This window comes from Procambarus clarkii, chromosome 58 (assembly GCF_040958095.1).
Source record: "Procambarus clarkii isolate CNS0578487 chromosome 58, FALCON_Pclarkii_2.0, whole genome shotgun sequence".
NCBI classification, from domain to species: domain Eukaryota; kingdom Metazoa; phylum Arthropoda; class Malacostraca; order Decapoda; family Cambaridae; genus Procambarus; species Procambarus clarkii.
In genome coordinates, this window is record NC_091207.1 from 19138201 (window position 1) to 19158064 (window position 19864).

The 19864-nt window shown below is 47.6% G+C and overlaps 1 protein-coding gene across 7 annotated transcripts in view; it reads right to left on the reverse strand.

Moving 5' to 3' along the window:
• The window catches only part of LOC123767948 (fat-like cadherin-related tumor suppressor homolog), a 511054-nt gene that overhangs the window by 21260 nt on the left and 469930 nt on the right, over window positions 1-19864 (reverse strand). For all 7 annotated transcript variants that reach the window (XM_069306644.1, XM_069306642.1, XM_069306641.1 and 4 more), the window contains 16 exons: window positions 18390-18601; window positions 17174-17387; window positions 15812-16006; window positions 14655-14793; window positions 14031-14194; window positions 12845-13053; window positions 11402-11546; window positions 11039-11200; window positions 9573-9832; window positions 9118-9252; window positions 8605-8851; window positions 7897-8033; window positions 7381-7501; window positions 7024-7259; window positions 477-657; window positions 120-317 (listed from right to left, as the gene is read on the reverse strand). In XM_069306644.1, coding sequence (XP_069162745.1) covers window positions 120-317; window positions 477-657; window positions 7024-7259; window positions 7381-7501; window positions 7897-8033; window positions 8605-8851; window positions 9118-9252; window positions 9573-9832; window positions 11039-11200; window positions 11402-11546; window positions 12845-13053; window positions 14031-14194; window positions 14655-14793; window positions 15812-16006; window positions 17174-17387; window positions 18390-18601 — 2955 coding nt within the window. The remainder of the gene's footprint in view (window positions 1-119; window positions 318-476; window positions 658-7023; window positions 7260-7380; window positions 7502-7896; window positions 8034-8604; window positions 8852-9117; window positions 9253-9572; window positions 9833-11038; window positions 11201-11401; window positions 11547-12844; window positions 13054-14030; window positions 14195-14654; window positions 14794-15811; window positions 16007-17173; window positions 17388-18389; window positions 18602-19864) is intronic.

A 19864-nucleotide genomic window follows, 5' to 3' on the forward strand; every position in this document is an offset into this window, starting at 1 on the left:
TAGGGGAAGGGGGGGGGGAAGGAATGGTGCCCAACCACTTGTGGATTGAACGCCGACCAGCACGAGGCGAGACCGTCGCTCTATACCGTCCAGCCGCAAGGAAAAATAAGCCTACTGACCCGAGACGACGACAGTGAGTTGAGTGGTTGCCGAGAGTGGCGGGACGCCCTGGTCCACGGCCCGCACCGTCAGGGTGTAGACGTCCCGCGTCTCCCGGTCCAGCGGGCGGGCCAGACTCACCACGCCCTCCGTGGCGTCGATGGTGAAGTGCCCGTCAGCGGAGTCCACGAAGGCGTACCGCACCCGCCGGTTAATACCTATTGAAAATAGGGAGAGAAAAAGATATGTTCTCCGTCAAGCCTATTTAAAAATACACTTCGGGCATTGCCAATTATACCACATCCTCGGCTGCAGGTATACCAGGCATACCAACTAACTCCGTGAGCGCGGGAAAAAAAGAAAGCAGGCGTACCAACCTAGATCGGGATCGGTAGCGTGGATCTTGAGGAGGACGGTGTTGACGGGGGCGTCCTCGGGGACGGTGGTGGTAAGGACGGCCTGGCTGAAGGTCGGGGGGTTGTCGTTGGTGTCTGAGAGTCGCACCTCGAGCCGCACCTCACACTGCCATGCCGGGTGCTCCCAGTCTTCCACCACCACCTGAGGAGGGGAAAATGGTGGGTCAGCAGCCTTGTTGGCTCCCGTCAGGAGATGCGTTGTCAAGTGTTGGTCGTCAGTGTTGGTCGTCTCGTTGTCAAGTGTTGGTCGTCAGTGTTGGTCGTCTCGTTGTCAAGTGTTGATCGTCAGTGTTGGTCGTCTCGTTGTCAAGTGTTGGTCGTCAGTGTTGGTCGTCTCGTTGTCAAGTGTTGGTCGTCAGTGTTGGTCGTCTCGTTGTCAAGTGTTGATCGTCAGTGTTGGTCGTCTCGTTGTCAAGTGTTGGTCGTCAGTGTTGGTCGTCAGTGTTGGTCGTCAGTGTTGATCGTCAGTGTTGGTCGTCTCGTTGTCAAGTGTTGGTCGTCAGTGTTGGTCGTCAGTGTTGGTCGTCTCGTTGTCAAGTGTTGGTCGTCAGTGTTGGTCGTCAGTGTTGGTCGTCAGTGTTGGTCGTCAGTGTTGGTCGTCAGTGTTGGTCGTCTTGATAATTTTTAAAAGAAATCAAGGTTAATAAAACAAGTTTCAGACCACATTTCACATTTCCTTTAGGTCCGAATTATCATTACATTCTCTATCAAAAGAGAAAAAACACAAATGAGGAACACTAATGAAAACTGCAGTTACAGAGATCAAAATCAGAATTAATGTGAAATTTTATAAACGGGCCCGAGAGCTAAAGCACATTTTCAGCAACCACAAATAGGCAAGAACACGCACACAAGAGATTATGAAATACAATAATGTATTTCAGCTTGAGTCTGTTCCAGGCGAATATAATAAAATTTCCAGTTGGAATTTCAAATTAATCAACGTGGTCTGTTATTATTGTCTAAATACGCTTAACTGTGTTCAAACACCAAACTCTCTCCAGAATGAGCTTAAAAGTATGGATGAGTATATGTGTGTGTATTCATCTAGCTATATTCATCTAGTTATGCTTGCAGGGGTTAAGCTCTGCTCTTTCAGCCCGCCTCTCAACTGTCAACTGTTTCTACTACTATTTTTTTTCTCCACACCACACACACACACCGGGAAGCAGCCCGTGACAGCTGTCTAACTCCCAGGTATCTATTTACTACTAGATAACAGGTGCATCAGGATGAAAGAAACTCTGCCCATTTGTCTCTGCCGGCACCGGGAATCGAACCCGGGCCACAGGATTACGTGTACTGCGTGCTGTCCACTCAAGTCACCGGTCCACAGATGGTGGGTGGGTGTGGGTGTGTGTGTGTGTGTGTGTGTGTGTGTGTGTGTGTGTGTGTGTGTGTGTGTGTGTGTGAGAGTGAGAGCAAGCGAGTGTGTGCGTACATGTGACACGTCTTTAAGGCTTCCTACCACATTCAACTGTGTTGATGATGCGTGTTTGGTGTTCACAACTCTTCCTGGGTTCTTGGCGTGAGCTTCTCTCATAACCAGTTAACCCTCGACCCGTTTATACAACGACCCGTTTATACAACGACCCGTTTATACAACGACCCGTTTATACAACGACCCGTTTATGCCATTACCTTATTAAACGCTCATGCATTCAAGTGGGAAAAAAATATTGTCGTAAGTTGTTATTCTCAACAATATCTGACGGCAAACAATGTCCGTTTATTGGTTGACTTGGTCCCAAAGGACTACCTTATGAAATCATATCACGCCACACCAGACTAGGCCAACCAGACTGACTCAAACATCACTTTGCGAGCAGCCGCATCCAACAGCCTGGTTGACCAGTCCAGCAACGAGGAGGCCTGGTCGACGACCGGGCCACGGGGTCGCTAAGCCCCGAAATCACTTCAATGTAGGCAGTCTAGAGAGCTGACATGAACCACTAAAGCATCTATGGACCCGCAGTTCGTCCTCATGACCAGCTTTCAACCATTAAACGGAATAACAAAAGGCTTAAAGAAAAAATGAGGTGCCCGAAAATGCAATCGCTAAATTGCTAGCAATCCAATAGTCATCTTCAATCTCCTGACAAATCCGCAATTTGCATAAATCCCTTAAATTCTGGGGGGGGGGGGGGGTTAACGATATGTAAACTCAAGAAATCACAGCCAATGGGCACTCCAGTTAAGCTACAGAACGAGACATGGCATTCACTCGGCGAGGACAGGGAGGGCGTGAACTCCGGGTTAACCCTCTGGACGTATATAACATTGGAACCTGGTCCCCCATGCTGATCAGGCCCTTGTAGTGCCTAACATTTCTGACGGTACTGGCTAATTGAACCAGAGAGGGAGAGAGGAAGGAGAGAGGGAGAGAGGAAGGAGAGAGAGAGAGAGAGAGAGAGAGAGAGAGAGAGAGAGAGAGAGAGAGAGAGAGAGAGAGAGAGAGAGAGTGTGTGTGTGTTGGAGAAAGATATGAAAGACATAATAGAGGAAAAAGAATAGTTAGAAAGGCGGGGTCTAAGAGCTAATAGCTCGATTCTGCAGCCACAAATAGTAAATCCACACACTATAAAAATACAGAAATACGCAAATATTTACGAACAAATAACCGAAGCCTCAATAAATACCGCCATACACAGTGTATTAATTTACAAACCGCTGAAATACACCTGCCTCAAAAAATTCGCACTTAAAACAGACGACAATTCGGAGACGCGAGTATAGAGATGATATATATTCTGAAATATTATGAAATATTATTATAATAAATATTATAGCGTCCCGAAACGCTATTCGTGTTGGTGGTTTTACAAGGATGTAAAAACATCAATGCTAAGTTCTCCAAGTAACCCTATGTACCTTCTTGTGTGTATATTATATATATTATATTATATATATTATATTATATATATATATATATATATATATATATATATATATATACATATATATATATATATATATATATATATATATATACTCACAAAAATGTCACCAAATAAAGAGATACGCAGAGTCGAGCGTATTTACATACACCCATAAATATACAGATTGACAACTAGATGTATAAATAGGTATAGCTTCACAAACACGAAAATATGCGAGATGTATTTTTAGTTGTGTGCGCGCGAGTGTGTATTTACTATTTGCATCTGCAAAATCGAGCTATTACCTCTTGGACCCCGCCATTCTAACCAATTTAATTTTAACTATTATGTCTACTACATATATTTCTCTCTAACACTAACACACACACACACACACACACAGGAAGCAGCCCGTAGCAGCTGTCTAACTCCCATGTACTATTTACTGCTAGGTAACAGGGGCATCAGTGTGAAAGAAGCTCTGCCCATTTGTCTCTGCCGGCGCCGGGAATCGAACCCGGGCCACGGGATTACGAGTCCCACGCGCTGTACTTACCTAGTTGTGCTTGCGGGGGTTGAGCTCTGGCTCTTTGATCCCGCCTCTCAACTGTCAATCAACTAATGTACAGGTTCCTGAGCCTACTGGGCTCTATCATATCTACACTTGAAGCTGTGTATGGAGTCAGCCTCCACCACATCACTTCCTAATGCAAACCATTTGTCTACTACTCTGACACTGAAAAATTCTTTAACGTCTCTGTGGCTCATTTGGGCACTCACTTTCCACCTGTGTCCCCTAGTGAGTGTGCCCCTTGTGTTAATACTCTGTCTTTATCTACTCTATCAATTCCTCTGAGAATCTTTTATGTGGTGACCATGTCCCCTCTAACTCTTCTGTCTCCCAGTGACGTGAGGTTTAATTTCCGTAGTCTCTCCTCGTAGCTCATACCCCTCAATTCGGGTACTAGTCTGGTGGCAAACCTTTGAACCTTTTCCAGTTTAGTCTTATGCTTGACTAGATATGGACTCCATGCTGGAGCCGCATACTCCAGGATTGGCCTGACATATGTAGTATACAAAGTTCTGAAAGATTCCTTACACAAGTTTATAAAGGCCGTTCTTATGTTAGCCAACCTGGCATATGCAGCTGATGTTATCCTCTTGATATGGGCTTTAAGGGACAGGTCTGGCGTGATATCAACCCCCAGGTCTCTCTTTCTCTGTCTTTTGAAGTATTTCATCTCCCAAATGATAACTTGTATCATTGCTGTTGCTCTGTGGCCAGTGCTGCTGCTGTGGCCAGTGCTGCTGCTGTGGCCAGTGCTGCTCCTGTGGCCAGTGCTGCTCCTGTGGCCAGTGCTGCTCCTGTGGCCAGTGCTGCTCCTGTGGCCAGTGCTGCTCCTGTGGCCAGTGCTGCTCCTGTGGCCAGTGCTGCTCCTGTGGCCAGTGCTGCTCCTGTGGCCAGTGCTGCTCCTGTGGCCAGTGCTGCTGCTGTGGCCAGTGCTGCTGCTGTGGCCAGTGCTGCTGCTGTGGCCAGTGCTGCTGCTGTGGCCAGTGCTGCTGCTGTGGCCAGTGCTGCTGCTGTGGCCAGTGCTGCTGCTGTGGCCAGTGCTGCTGCTGTGGCCAGTGCTGCTGCTGTGGCCAGTGCTGCTGCTGTGGCCAGTGCTGCTGCTGTGGCCAGTGCTGCTGCTGTGGCCAGTGCTGCTGCTGTGGCCAGTGCTGCTGCTGTGGCCAGTGCTGCTGCTGTGGCCAGTGCTGCTGCTGTGGCCAGTGCTGCTGCTGTGGCCAGTGCTGCTGCTGTGGCCAGTGCTGCTGCTGTGGCCAGTGCTGCTGCTGTGGCTCTGTTGTGTCCACGTTGGTAATAACCCTGATTGCACTCCGCACTACTTCCCTCTCCTGTTTTCTAGCTGATACGTGGCTCTATTTTTGGGGTTTTCAGGGGAGCTATTGTTTGAATTTCTATGGCCAGTGGTTTTTTTTTTGGGGGGGGGAAAGTGGGGGGAGGGGAAGGGTGGCGGTGGGGGAGGGGACTGTGTTTTCCATAGTATTTATATATAGTACTAAGTAGAGGGGGAGGGAGGGAGGGGGAGGGGAGGGAGGGAGGGGTTACCCGGAGGTGCTCGGGGTGATGTTCACAACACCTTATCTTCATCACTGTGGCATCTTCACTACTCACTATCTTTGTCACTATTTTCCTTATCACTTGCCTTCATCACTGTAACGATCTTGACTACAACCACCCCCCCCCCACTTTCCCTCTCCTTCACCACCTTACTACACCCCTTCCTTCTCCATCACCTTACTACACCCTCTCTCTCCTTCACAACCTTCCTTCTTTACAAAACCCTCAGTTATTAACGTCCTGGAGAAACACGAGATGTAACAGTCAACACTATCCAGATAAAATTATATATATATATATATATATATATATATATATATATATATATATATATATATATATATATATATATATATATAATTTGTTTTCCCTCCCAACATCAACAGTCATACAGATAACCTGCACTGATACCTGGTTGATGGGGTTCTAAGAGTTCTTCTACACCCCCACGCCCGGCCCGAGGCCAGGCTACATTGATGAACATCACATTATAATATTTTAACCCTGAATTTGATTCCGGGAGTCGAACAGGAGAATTTGGAAACGGGCATCATAGGTGTCTTATGCACACAGAAAGCAGCCAACACATGGGTGTATTTTTGCCATTAGTGAATATATTGCATTGAGCATATTTATATACGGCGAGAATTTTATTTTTAATTTCGTACCCGGATGATGGGGTACTGCGGTGCAATTTATTCAATATGCTGTAACGGCCGGTAATGCCACCAGGGATATGAACACCAGAATGATGAGCAGTTTATTCCTGAACATTCGAAAACGCCTAAAATGCGATTTTATATATATATATATATATATATATATATATATATATATATATATATATATATATTTATTTTATTCATTCAGGCTTGTTCGCATATATATATTATATATGTATTTTATATATATATTATATATATATATATATTTATATATTATATATATATATATATATACACACACACATATACAAAACACACATACATACAAGTTGGTGTTACCACTAACGAGTGCTTGCGAACAGACAGTATATGCAAGCACTATAACAGTTTAACATTAAATCCTTTAATTACAAAAACAGGAATTCACATCAGAAGGAAATATTGATAAAATACCAACTTTTTGTTTTATTTCGAATGTTTCACATTCTTTACGAATCATTGGCAAAATGTTCGATATTTGACAGTGATAAAAGCTGCGAGGCAAGCTTAGTACAGCTGCATTGACCAGGGAGGAATTGTTAAGCTTATTTCAGGCTCTAGTATGCCATTATGTTCTTGTAAAGCTTAATTTAGTGCCCCATCCATAGATAAGCCCATGTTCCACAGGGAAGCCTAAAATTCCTCACATGTGACCCAGAAATTTCTCACGGGTAAGCTTAAGAGATTCCTCCATAGGGAGAAACCTCAGCCCTCAGACCTAAACGACAAGGATTGAACCTCAGACCTAAACGACAAGGATTGAACCTCAGACCTAAACGACAAGTACTGAACTATGTACTCACCACAAGGGCGTATCTATCCACGGTCTCCCTGTCCAGCTGGGCAGCGGTGGTGACGTGCCCACTCAGCTGGTCGATGCTGAAGTGGTGGGCACCGTCGCCACTCAGGGTATAGCGGCTACGGGCAGCCGTGCCCTCGTCGGCGTCCCAGGCCACCACGGACGCTACATGCGTGCCCAGCGCCACGCCCTCAGATACCTCGCGTTTGTACAGGGGCTCCTTGCACACAGGTCCGTTGTCTGCCAGATATCAACACTTGTTGCAAAGGATCATGCAGATGTTAAGATGTAATTGCAAAAAAATATATATGTATGGAGAGAGAGAGAGAGAGAGTAGAAACAAATGAGCGTCGAAACGTACCATTGACATCAATGATGGTGACAGTGACGGAGGTGTTGGCAGTAAACTTGCCGTCGGTGGCAGTGATAGTGAGGGTGTATTCCGCCTGTGTCTCCCGGTCCAGGGCAGCTGCCACGTACACCTGCGTATATACACACACACACTACTTCATGTAACACCTGTTTACCCCACATAACATGTTGCCCATACATCACCATATGTATACTGCTAACCACCAATATAAGAACATTAAAAAGACACTTTTAATTAGAAAATACACACAGATGCAGCGTATTCGACGTATAATAAGTGAAGTATAACAGAGGGAGTGAATTATCAGGGGAAAGCGCCAAGCCATTACGATCATATAGCACGTGGAAGGGATCAGGATAAGGATTTGGGATGGGACGGGGGAAAAGAATGGTGGCCCAACCACTTGTGGACGGCCGGGGATTGAACGTCGACCTGCACGAAGCAAGACCGTCGCTCTACCGGCCAGCCCCAAGTGGTTGGGCCGCCCCTGGGAGAGAGACTTGCCTGTCCGGAGGTGTGGACGAGGAAGTGGCCGTTCGAGTCGCCGCCAGTCACAAAGTAGTCCAATTCGGCCGGGGTGTCGTCGGCGTCTACCGTGCTCAGCTCCACGACCGCCGTTCCAGTCGCTGTGTCCTCGGGCACTGTGGACACGCACAACCATACGTAATCAACACCACTTGCACAGCTATGATCAGCAAGCGTATAGCCACACGCGATCAACACCACGCGTATAGCCACACGCGATCAACACCACGCGTATAGCCACACGCGATCAACACCACGCGTATAGCCACACGCGATCAACACCACGCGTATAGCCACACGCGATCAACACCACGCGTATAGCCACACGCGATCAACACCACGCGTATAGCCACACGCGATCAACACCACGCGTATAGCCACACGCGATCAACACCACGCGTATAGCCACACGCGATCAACACCACGCGTATAGCCACACGCGATCAACACCACGCGTATAGCCACACGCGATCAACACCACGCGTATAGCCACACGCGATCAACACCACGCGTATAGCCACACGCGATCAACACCACGCGTATAGCCACACGCGATCAACACCACGCGTATAGCCACACGTGACAAATACGAGTTTTGCAAGTTATTAATATTTTCCCCTCCCATGGTGTCTAACGTGTGGATTTGGTGTCTAACTTAGTGATGTACTCTTGTGAGCTTCAACATACCGGCGGTGACGTAGGTGTCCCTGGTGAACACGGGCGGGTTGTCATTGTAGTCCATCACCAGCACCGTCACCCTGGCCGAGGTGGAGAGCGGGTTTGGCCCTCCGTCAGCGGCCACCACGGTGAAGGAGTAGCTGGCCACCGACTCCCGGTCGAGCAACGCCGCAAGAGTCAGCGCCCCCGTGTGGGGGTCAATCCGGAACGTTGATCTCACAACGAGTCCCTCATCCTGCCCAAGACTGTATTGGACCTGTTGAGGAGAAAAAAATGGTAAAACATTGACTTTCCACTAATGTGCCTAAAAAAAAAATTGGAAGATGAACTATACCCTAGTGGGCACACAATCCAGAAGTAATGTTAATTCAACGTTGAATCAACGTTACATTAACGTTACATCAACGTTTATTGAATGCTGCCTCAACGTCTATTGAACGTTGCATCAACGTTAATTCAATGTTGCAGAAACGTTGATTCGACGTTAGTCTTGGCTATTGTAGTAGGGCAGATGGTGCTGACCTGGCCATTGGTGCCTTCGTCGTCGTCAGTGGCTGTGAGGACGGTAATTATGGCGCCCACCTCACTGTTCTCCGACACGACGGCTTCGTATGCCGACTCGGAGAAGCGAGGCGCGCAGTCGTTCACATCCATCACCTGCAAAAAGTTGCAACAAGCATTTTAATCCCATGTTGCATGCATCTTGGCCAAATTTGTTATAACAAGCAAATGCCATAGCAAAAAGTTTAAAAATAAAAATCACAGCGGAACGGAACTCTCACCAAGCCATTACGACTATATTGCACTGGGAAGGGGATAGGATAAGGATTTGGGATGGGACGGGGGGGGGGGGGAAAGGAATGGTGCCCAACCACTTGGACAGTCGGGGATTGAACGCCGACCTGCATGAAGCGAGACCGTCGCTCTACCGTCCAGTCCAAGTGGAAGAGTTGGAGGTGACGTGGCCGTGAGCTTACCACCACCGAGATGGTCATGTAGTCTAGGGCTGGGGGCGTGGCCAGCGTCTGGTTGGTGACCGTGATCCTGTGCGACCGACGCCGCTCGTGGTCCAAGGCTCGCCGGACGATCACCAGACCCGACGAAGTCACGGCGAAGGGCCCCGAGGTCTCGCGCGAGCTGCCAGCCTCCTCCAGCGGTCTGTCTGTGGCCTCGTCTGCCAGGATGGTGTAGTGCACCTTCTGTGGTCCGTCCAGCCACAGAGACGTTATCACAGTACCTGAGCCATAGAAAGGATTCTATTAGAAAAAAATAAAAAAAAAAAGCTATTTTGCATAGTTTGCACTTTTCTTGCTTGTACACTATAAAAAAGTATACTTTTATCTACATTAAATCACATACAGTATTCGACATATTTATAATTTGATGTAGACAATAGTGGTACACTAAGGCCTCCAGAGGTAACTGGCCAAGAACTGAATGCTAATCTCCAAACCACCCCATATCAGAACACCTCTTAAGAGAGTCTTATACAGTTTACGTGAATCCTTAAGTATTTATGGAAAGACGTTTTACGAAAAAATCATGAAACTTATTGCCTACGTGAAGTACTTCCAGTATCGGTAAGTTATGAAGTCAACACCACCAGGGAAATTTAGAAGCTGTCTATCAATCAGTTATGCGTCTTATCTCTTCCTCGGGGGAAATTTCTTGGATATTTTATGAATATAAGCTTTTATATAGGCTTTCCTGCGTAAATAATAGCTGGAGTGTTCACTGTAAAATCGAAAGCTCGAAGTTATATAGCTTACGCAAAAGGCAATAAGCTTACTGGCTTAAACTGAAAGAAATATATAACCTATTTTTGATGACCAAAGCACACACAACAGAATATGAAGAGACGACAGCGTTTCGGTCCGTCCTGGACCATTATAAAGTCGACACAATCGACTTTATAATGGTCCAGGACGGACCGAAACGTCGTCGTCGTCTCCTCATCTTCTGGTGTATGGTTTGGTCATCATATCTTCAGCCACGTTATTGTGACGCATCGTCTGCTCAACCCATTTTGCTTTTTTGAGCAATCACAAACACGATTCTGGTAAGTAAACACCTTGATCCTGAGTGAGAGAGAGAGAGAGAGAGAGAGAGAGAGAGAGAGAGAGAGAGAGAGAGAGAGAGAGAGAGAGAGAGAGTGAGAGAGAGAGAGAGAGTGAGAGAGAGAGAGAGAGAGAGAGTGAGAGAGAGAGAGAGAGTGAGAGAGAGAGAGAGAGAGAGAGTGAGAGAGAGAGAGAGAGTGAGAGAGAGAGAGTGAGAGAGAGAGAGAGAGAGAGAGAGAGAGAGAGAGAGAGAGAGAGAGAGAGAGAGAGAGAGAGAGAGAGAGAGAGAGAGAGAGTGAGAGAGAGAGAGAGAGAGTGAGAGAGTGAGAGAGTGAGAGAGTGAGAGAGTGAGAGAGAGAAAGCCTTGGTACCAGCAGATATCTTACCGACAGGGGCGTCTTCCCTGAGGAAGAACTGGGAGTACTGCCTGCCACAGTGCGGGGGCCGGTCCTCTGACCCTAGAAGGAAGATGGTAATGGGAACGTCGCTGTGGTGGCGTGGCGACCCACCGTCCTCCCCTCGAATGAAGAACTGGTACACCTCGTTCTCTGGAACACCAAACCTCCCCCTTCAGCCAATACGCTGGCTGAAGCGCGAACTCACTTCGCAAATATAAAAAAACTTTCGCTGGAAATTGTTGCAATTACTTAATCAACTTCCTTTCAAAAGAAAGCTCCCACTTTAAAATAAAATTTTTTGGTTTAAATGTATCTTTACATTATAAAATGACAAGAGGCTTTTGGACGTACCTCGCCCCAGGGCACTGACGGCTAGGGTGACCTGACCAGAGGACGGGTCGACCCTGAACATCGTGAGCGCCTCCGAGCTGTTGGCCTCGTACATCTGGTACTGCACCTCGCTGTTCACGCCTTCGTCTGCGTCGGTAGCCTCCACCTGGGGATACGGTGATGAGTGTGGTGAGTGTGTGGGAGGGGGGGTGAGAGGGGGGGTGAGAGGGGGGGGTGAGAGGGGGGTGAGAGGGGGGGGTGAGAGGGGGGGGTGAGAGGGGGGTGAGAGGGGGGGTGAGAGGGGGGGTGAGAGGGGGGGTGAGAGGGGGGGTGAGAGGGGGGGTGAGAGGGGGGGTGAGAGGGGGGGTGAGAGGGGGGGTGAGAGGGGGGGTGAGAGGGGGGGGGGGTGAGAGGGGGGGGGGGTGAGAGGGGGGGGTGAGAGGGGGGTGAGAGGGGGGGTGAGAGGGGGGGGGTGAGAGGGGGGTGGAAGGTGGTGGGAGGGTGTGAGAGGTGGTGGGAGGGGGGGTGGAAGGTGGTGGGAGGGTGTGAGTGGTGGTGGGAGGGTGTGAGAGGTGGTGGGAGGGTGTGAGAGGTGGTGGGAGGGTGTGAGAGGTGGTGGGAGGGTGTGAGAGGTGGTGGGAGGGTGTGAGAGGTGGTGGGAGGGTGTGAGAGGTGGTGGGAGGGTGTGAGAGGTGGTGGGAGGGTGTGAGAGGTGGTGGGAGGGTGTGAGAGGTGGTGGGAGGGTGTGAGAGGTGGTGGGAGGGTGTGAGAGGTGGTGGGAGGGTGTGAGAGGTGGTGGGAGGGTGTGAGAGGTGGTGGGAGGGTGTGAGAGGTGGTGGGAGGGTGTGAGAGGTGGTGGGAGGGTGTGAGAGGTGGTGGGAGGGTGTGAGAGGTGGTGGGAGGGTGTGAGAGGTGGTGGGAGGGTGTGAGAGGTGGTGGGAGGTGTTTTTATATACTAGAATATATAACAATGTGACTGTCTGTCCCAGATTGATGCCAGACCCAACATTGCAGGGGAGGAGGAATGGTCTGAGGCACGGGACTGACATAGGCTGGTCGAGGATGGTCCTATTGGTTCTATTAAGAGGGATATGGCAAAATAGTGCCTACCCCCTCCTCCTCACTGATCTTGTGAGAGTGGGGGAGAGGTGACTGGCCGAGTACCTAATTTTCTTAGCTAGAAAGTGGAGGTGAATTCAATATTAGGTGGAAATATCTGTCTGTTCAAAGTTGGAAGCCAGATGGGGAAGATGGTGGGGAGGAGGAAGAAGTTATGGGGAGAGAATAGGGGAAGGGGTGTAAAATTAGACCCATGAAAAAAATGCCCACTTCAAGAGAGAATTCTCATACAGTGTTCTTCACCTAAGGAACCACCACCGCCCAAGCCCACCCTCCACCTGAAGATGGGAAATTGAAATCACTGCACCAACGCTACCCGAGGGGCGATTGAGGCGAATCCCTCACCTTCAGTATGGTGGTGCCCGGGGCGACGTCCGTGTTGATGTTGGCCTGGTACTCCGGCAGCGTGAATTGAGGCGCGTTGTCGTTCTTGTCGCGGACAGACACGCGCACCACGGCGAAGTTGGCGCGTCCCCCCTCGTCAGTTACCGACACCCGCAAGGTATGCGCGCTGGCAACTTCGCGGTCCAGCGGGCTCTCAGAGTAAATGTTACCTAGGAGAACGACAATGAAGATTACGCGAAGAACATAAAGAGAAATATGTTCCCACCCGATACGATTCTACACAAGAAATATTTGACCGCTGGAGACCACAGTAACATTTATAGGAGTCAAGAGGTCTTCGTAGATCCCCATTTTTGGTTCAATATAACTTTTCATAGCTTTGCGATTTATTTTGTTCTTCTCGTGTAGACCTAAATGAACCGATAGCGGCTTCACACATTATTATGTTAAATTTACCTAAACTCCACAACAATTATCAAAGACTATACTTATCTAAAGAACTTTTAACTCCTCAAGACTTTCCTAATAACTCAGTCTTACTATTTCCAAACATTTCCAATTCAAATATCTTATTTGAAACCTAAATAAAAACATGTCTGATTTGTGTTTTTTTCTGATTTCATGTCGTATAATGTTACTTACGTCTATTCGTGCTTTCCAAGGAAATGAATGTTTTTATCATTTAATGAGCCGTGTGAAACTTGTCAAGACTTTGCTCCAGCTCTTGTTGGAGCTGGAATAAAGTCAGGTAGGTGTGTGTGTGTGTGTGTGTGTGTGTGTGTGTGTGTGTGTGTGTGTGTGTGTGTGTGTGTGTGTGTGTGTGTGTGTGTGTTACTCGCCTAGTTGTGTTTGCGGGGGTTGAGCTCTGGCTCTTTCACTCACACACACACACACACACACACGCACTCACGCAGTATTACAACCAAATAACGACGTCCAAACTCCATGGAGAACAGAGTGACAAATTTTTACACAAGAGGTACACGAGGGGAAGGGTGAATCGAGGAGATCAACATAGAAGTTTGACAAATAAAAGACTAGTAGGGTGAGTATAAACAACAAAACTAGATGATCTAAACAAAAAATTCGAACAAATACCCCCCCACAAACAAAAAAAAAATAGGGGGACAGACCCAAACAAAATAATTCAAGAAGTGTCTACGTCGTCCCTGGAGCGTATCCTCACCTTCTTTATCAATCTTGAAGGCGGCCTCGGGTGTCTGGTCGAGAAGATGGTAGTGAAGGGCGCCGAAGGGGCCGGCGTCGGGGTCGTGGGCGTGGACAGTAAGGACCAGCTGGCCAGGGGCAGCGTTCTCGTCCACGCGGCCCTCGAACACCTCCTTCAGGAACCTGTGTACAACAACGCCATTGAGCAATGCAACAGCTGGGCAACATTGCAACATTATCCGATAATATTAACCATGATTGATTGATTGATAAAGATTAAGCCACCCAAGAGGTGGCACGGGCATGAATAGCCCGTAAAACCACGATTTTTATCCCCCCTTTTTTATATGGCGTTTAAAGGGGGTGGGGGGTTATTAACTGGAATTTAGCATCAAAATACCACTTGAAGTTATGAGTAAATTTTGCAATCCTTAATTTAAAAAAAATGATTGATTGATTGATTGATTGATGAAGATTAAGCCACCCAAAAGGTGGCACGGGCATGAATAGCTCGTAAGTGGTGGCCCTTTTGAGCCATCACCAGTATCAATAGATGATACTGTAGACCTGTGGAGGTGCGACTGCACCCTGCGTGACGGGAGATGTCTCCCGTGAAATGATTGAAAAGGTAGAAAATGATCACCTTGGGGCGTGGTGGTTGGAGGGAACGACAGCCACGTGGAGTGCGGTGAACACGACGTGAACACCGTCGCTCACCGACATGTTCAAGTTCAAAGAGGTCACATTCTCCAGTTTGTGGGGAGCCGTCACCGTCAACAGGCCTATGGAGAGATGGGGGAAGAGAGGAACAAATCAACACACACACACGAGACTCGTCTTAATCTTCCTCTGACACTACAACCCGTTCTCGCACTTTCGTATAGTCAATATTGACTTATTAAATACGTGCATATGTGACATACTAAACATACTAGTTTACCTTGAAAAGCTTCATAGAAAACACCGACCTTACCTAACCTTCTTGGTATGTTAAGATAAGCATCTTATTGCTTCGTAATTACAATTATTACTTCACCTATATTATAAGTATAGGTTAAGTAATAATTGTAATTACGAAGCAATAAGATGCTTATCTTAACATACTAAGAAGGTTAGGTAAGGTTGGTGTTTTCTATGAAGCTTTTCAAGGTAAACTAGTATGTTTAGTATGTCACATATGCACGTATATAATAAGTCAATATTGACTAAGAAAGTGCGAGAACGGGTTGGACACTATTACCCCCATCCTTAAAGTTTGCCAAACTCATTATATAATATATATGAACACACAACTATTGTATAAATATCTTGCTGAAGAACAGGCGAGAACACACAAAAAAACATTTCAACCATTCCTTTCACCGGAGGTATGCAAAAAAAAAAAAAAAAAAAAAAGCGTCTTTGATACTGCATCCAAAGTTCGTGAAAATTACCATGTCAAAGTATCTGGTTAGGTCCGACTAATCTACTTAAAGTTTGCAGCCAAGTTCGAATGAATTCTGCCTCGTTAGGCCTTGTTGACTTATTCCAGAGTTTCCAGAGCTGAAGTTGTGCTTTCCAGGAGTGTAGTGGACTTGGCATCCCATGAAAGAAAGGGAGTCTTTTCAATTAAAGAAAAGGGGGAGTATCTTACGATGAAATAAGGGCGAGTCTTTTTTTTCCGATGAAAGAAGGAATGAAGTCACCTCCGCCCTTAGGCACCACTTACATCACAAAGGTCATTCTCACCTGGACAATTTGCGACATACAAAAAAATTATACAAATTAATTTAGACGCGAACAAAGACATTTTGGCTTTACCCGTAACTGCGTCCATTTTGAAGATGGCGTCTCTGTCCCCAGAGTGTATAGCGTAGAGAAGAGGCGTCATCTGGCCGGCGTCCGGATCCTGGGCAGAGACGACCGTCACCACATGGCCAGGCTGGGCCTCCGCCGACACCCTGCAGGAGTAGCTGTCGTGGCGCCAAGCGGGCGGGTTGTCGTTGAAGTCCACCACTATAGAAGAGAGGGGAAGAGTTTACATTGAGGGATGTATGGCATTGTCAACACCAGTGGCACCGGTAGACTGGTTCCAATTCAGTCTTGTGCTTGAAAACTGCGTTATCGATAGAGAAAAATAATAATATACACTCTAATGTATGAGTTTTATCTGGTTACACACACACAGGGAGCCGGTGGCCGAGCGGCCAGCACGCTGGACACGTGATCCTGTGGTCCCGGGTTCGATCCCGGGCGCCGGCGAGAAAGGATAAGCAGAGTTTCTTTCACCCTATGCCCCTGTTACCTAGTAGTAAATAGGTACCTGGGAGTTAGTCAGCCGTCACGGGCTGCTTCCTGGGGTGTGTGGTGTGGAAAACAATAGTAGTAGTAGTAGTAGTAGTAGAAGCCGTTGATTGACAATTGAGAGGCGGGCCGAAAAAGCAGAGCTCAACCCCCGCAAGCACAACTAGGTGAATACACTTGGGGCCTCGCGGCTGAGAGGACAGCGCTTGGGGCTCTTAGTCCTCAGGGCCCGGGTTCGATTCCCGACAGAGGCGGAAACAAATGGGCAGAGTTTTTTCACTCTGATGCCAGTGTTCACCTAGCAGTAAATAGGTGCTCTCTCTCTCTGCGCGCGCAGAGAGAGAGAGAGAGAGAGAGAGAGAGAGAGAGAGAGAGAGACAGAGAGAGAGAGAGAGAGAGAGAGAGAGAGAGAGAGAGAGAGAGAGAGAGAGAGAGAGAGAGAGAGAGGAGAAATACATGTATATATAGTAGATATAATAGAGGAAAAAATAGATAAGTTAGAAAAGCGGGGTCCAAGAGCTAATAGCTCGATGCTGCAGACACAAATAGTAGGATTGATGGTGGAAGGGGATGGATTAACCGAGGTGTAGGATGATGGGATAGGAGTGAGGAAAGGGAGCGAGGAGAGGGATTGGGGGGATGGGGATTGGGGGAGAGATTGGGGGGAGAGAGATTGGGGGGAGAGGGATTGGAGCATGGTGAGTGGGTGAGAGGGCGGGAACTATCAGATGAAAGCGCCAAGCCATTACGACTATATAGCACTTGGAAAGGATTAGCATAAGTGATTTGGGATGGGACGGAGGGGAAAAAAAGGAATGGTGCCCAAATAGACAGACACATAAAACAATCATCCGTCCCCTCAAGTCGGAGACTCCTCACCGTCAATAAGGACGGTGGCGGTGGAGGAGAGGCGAGGCAGACCGCCGTCCGTCGCCACCACCGTCAGGGCGTGTTGACGCTGCGTCTCTGCGTCCACCTGCGTCGCCAGCGTCACCACCCCGTCCTCGCCCCGCACGGCGAACTGGTCGCAGCCGGAGCCGCAGGAGTACTGCACCGACCCGCCTGCGGCCGTGTCCTCGTCACTCGCCGCCACCTGCGGCAAGTTATATAACATTATCATCTCTCCCTTCGTTTGCCCAACCACTTTGACTGGACGGTAGAGCGACGGTCTTGCATCATGCAGGTCGGCGTTCAATCCCCGACCTAACAAGTTTGCCGCCATTCCTTCCCCCATCCCAAATCCTTATCCTGACCCGTTCCCTGTGCTATATAGTCGTAGTGGCTTAGCGTTCCCCTCCTCCCCCCCTGACAATTCCCTCCCCTACCTGATCTTACCTGATCAACCAGGCTGTGATTCATACGTCAGGCTGCGAGCAGCCGCGTCTAACAGCCTGGTTGATCAGTCCAGCAACCAGGAGGCCTGGTCGACGACCGGGCCGCGGGGACGCTAAGCCCCGGAAGCACCTCAAGGTAACCTCAAGGTAAGGTACCCCCTTCGTTCATTACCTTCTTGGTATGCACCCTCTACATGTGACTGCAGGACCAGCAAGCTTCAGCTCCTGGCCCCACCCCATCACCCTTCCCCGCCTGGTATTAATACACCTCACATGCTTCATACAGATTACGGGCTCACTATAGCCCGTGCTACATGGACACTTCGTTCTAAGTATCTAAATCTGTAACAACAGCAAACTCCATACAGAACCTGCGATATGTTAATACAATATTTGCTCATTTATGTCTCAACTGTTAAGCTCAGACATCACTGATATTTGTAAACCATTTGTAAACATATTTACGTTATAAACAGTGATTTTCGTGATTGAATTATTTTTCTCGTGACGAAATGTATGCGATTATCACAAAAATATGCTGTCAATGTAAGTGATGAAAATTAAAGTTTTTTAACATATAAAGATAAATTCGATAATTATAGGTATATAGTTAGGAATATACGCATCATATAACTACAAAACCGGCCTTGAAACGTCGAAATATACAGCAAAATAAATCAATTTCTTTTTACACATCTTAAAATCTCAGTCTGTTAAGAGCAGTTTGTATGTAATTTAGCTTCTTAGCTGTGACGAGTTACCTGAACGATGACGTGGCCGGGAGAGGCCGCCTCCGAGACGCTGCCTCTGAACACATTACTGACGAACTGAGGCGGGTTGTCGTTGACGTCGGTGACGGAGACGGCGACGTGGGCGTCCGTGTGGCCCCCGGTGACTGGGTCGCGCGCCCGCACCGTCAGGTTGTAGTGGCGGGCGGTCTCGTGGTCCAGGGAGGCCGCGGTCTGGACCACACCTGAAAGACCGCAAGGGGGGGGGGGGGGAGGAAGAGACATCTTTTTAGAATATATTTTGCACATTTTCCAAAAGATAATCCAAGTCATGCATTAAAATTTGTATTTTTCTCTCAATTTTTACAGGAATAATTTCCAAGTTAAATTACTTATAACCAGCTAGTAAAAATATTGTTATTAGTCATTATCAAAAATATATATGAGAGAGATTGATGATAATATTCACTGGGACTAGTTTTTTTTTCCCCAAGGCGCATCGCATTTCGCACAAACAAGACTTTGATTTGCAACAGATCTGCAACATTAGATTCACGATGACAACCTCTGGTATTAAGTGGCATAGGTAGAGAAAACCTTGGTATTCAACCCAAGAGGCAGAACACGCCCTCATGACACCCTCGAGGGGATTGACTTATACCGAAAAACTTTTGTCTAGCTTAAGGAATAACATCTAGTTTAAGGTACAACAAACATTCTTTCATAGAGAACAATTTATGAGAACTTGCAAATAAGCTCATTAACAAATCCGGTTCTAGAACGTCAAAACTAGTTTCTTTTCATAGCTCCAAAAAAATTAAAATACATTTTAAACGGGATCTTAAAAAAAATTACATTTTTTTTAGAAGTAAAAGTGAATTTTTAAGAGAAGAAAGGAGAAGGTTGTAGATATTCTTGGTTGTGCGTTGTGCCGAGGGGGGGGGGGGGGAAGGGGGAGGTGAGGGTTAACAACACAGCTAAAGTGACAGGGTTATTATCAGCTGATCTATGTCAACAAGACATTTTTTCTTCTTTCGTTTGGAATTGTGTTGAGCTGGAAGACAAGGCTTAAACAAATATGAAGTAAGCAAGCTGTGGTGTCTGTTCAGTCATCTGTCGCTATCATACCACGTGCACACACACACCTGTCCACAACCACACGCGCGCGTGCACACACACACACACACACACACACACACACACACACACAAAAAAAAAAAAAAACACACGCGCACGCACACGCGCACACACACACCCACCCACCCACCTAGCTACAACTCCCGCCTCTCTCTCTGTGTCACACACACACACATCCACACACCTACAACCCCTGCCCCCCTCTCACACACACACACACACACACACACACACACACACACACACACACACACACACACACACACACACACACACACACACACACACACCCACCCTTAACCACCCCTGTCATCCTCAACATCCACCAATACCAACACTCATCTCAATAAAAATAAATAATCCAACTGCCC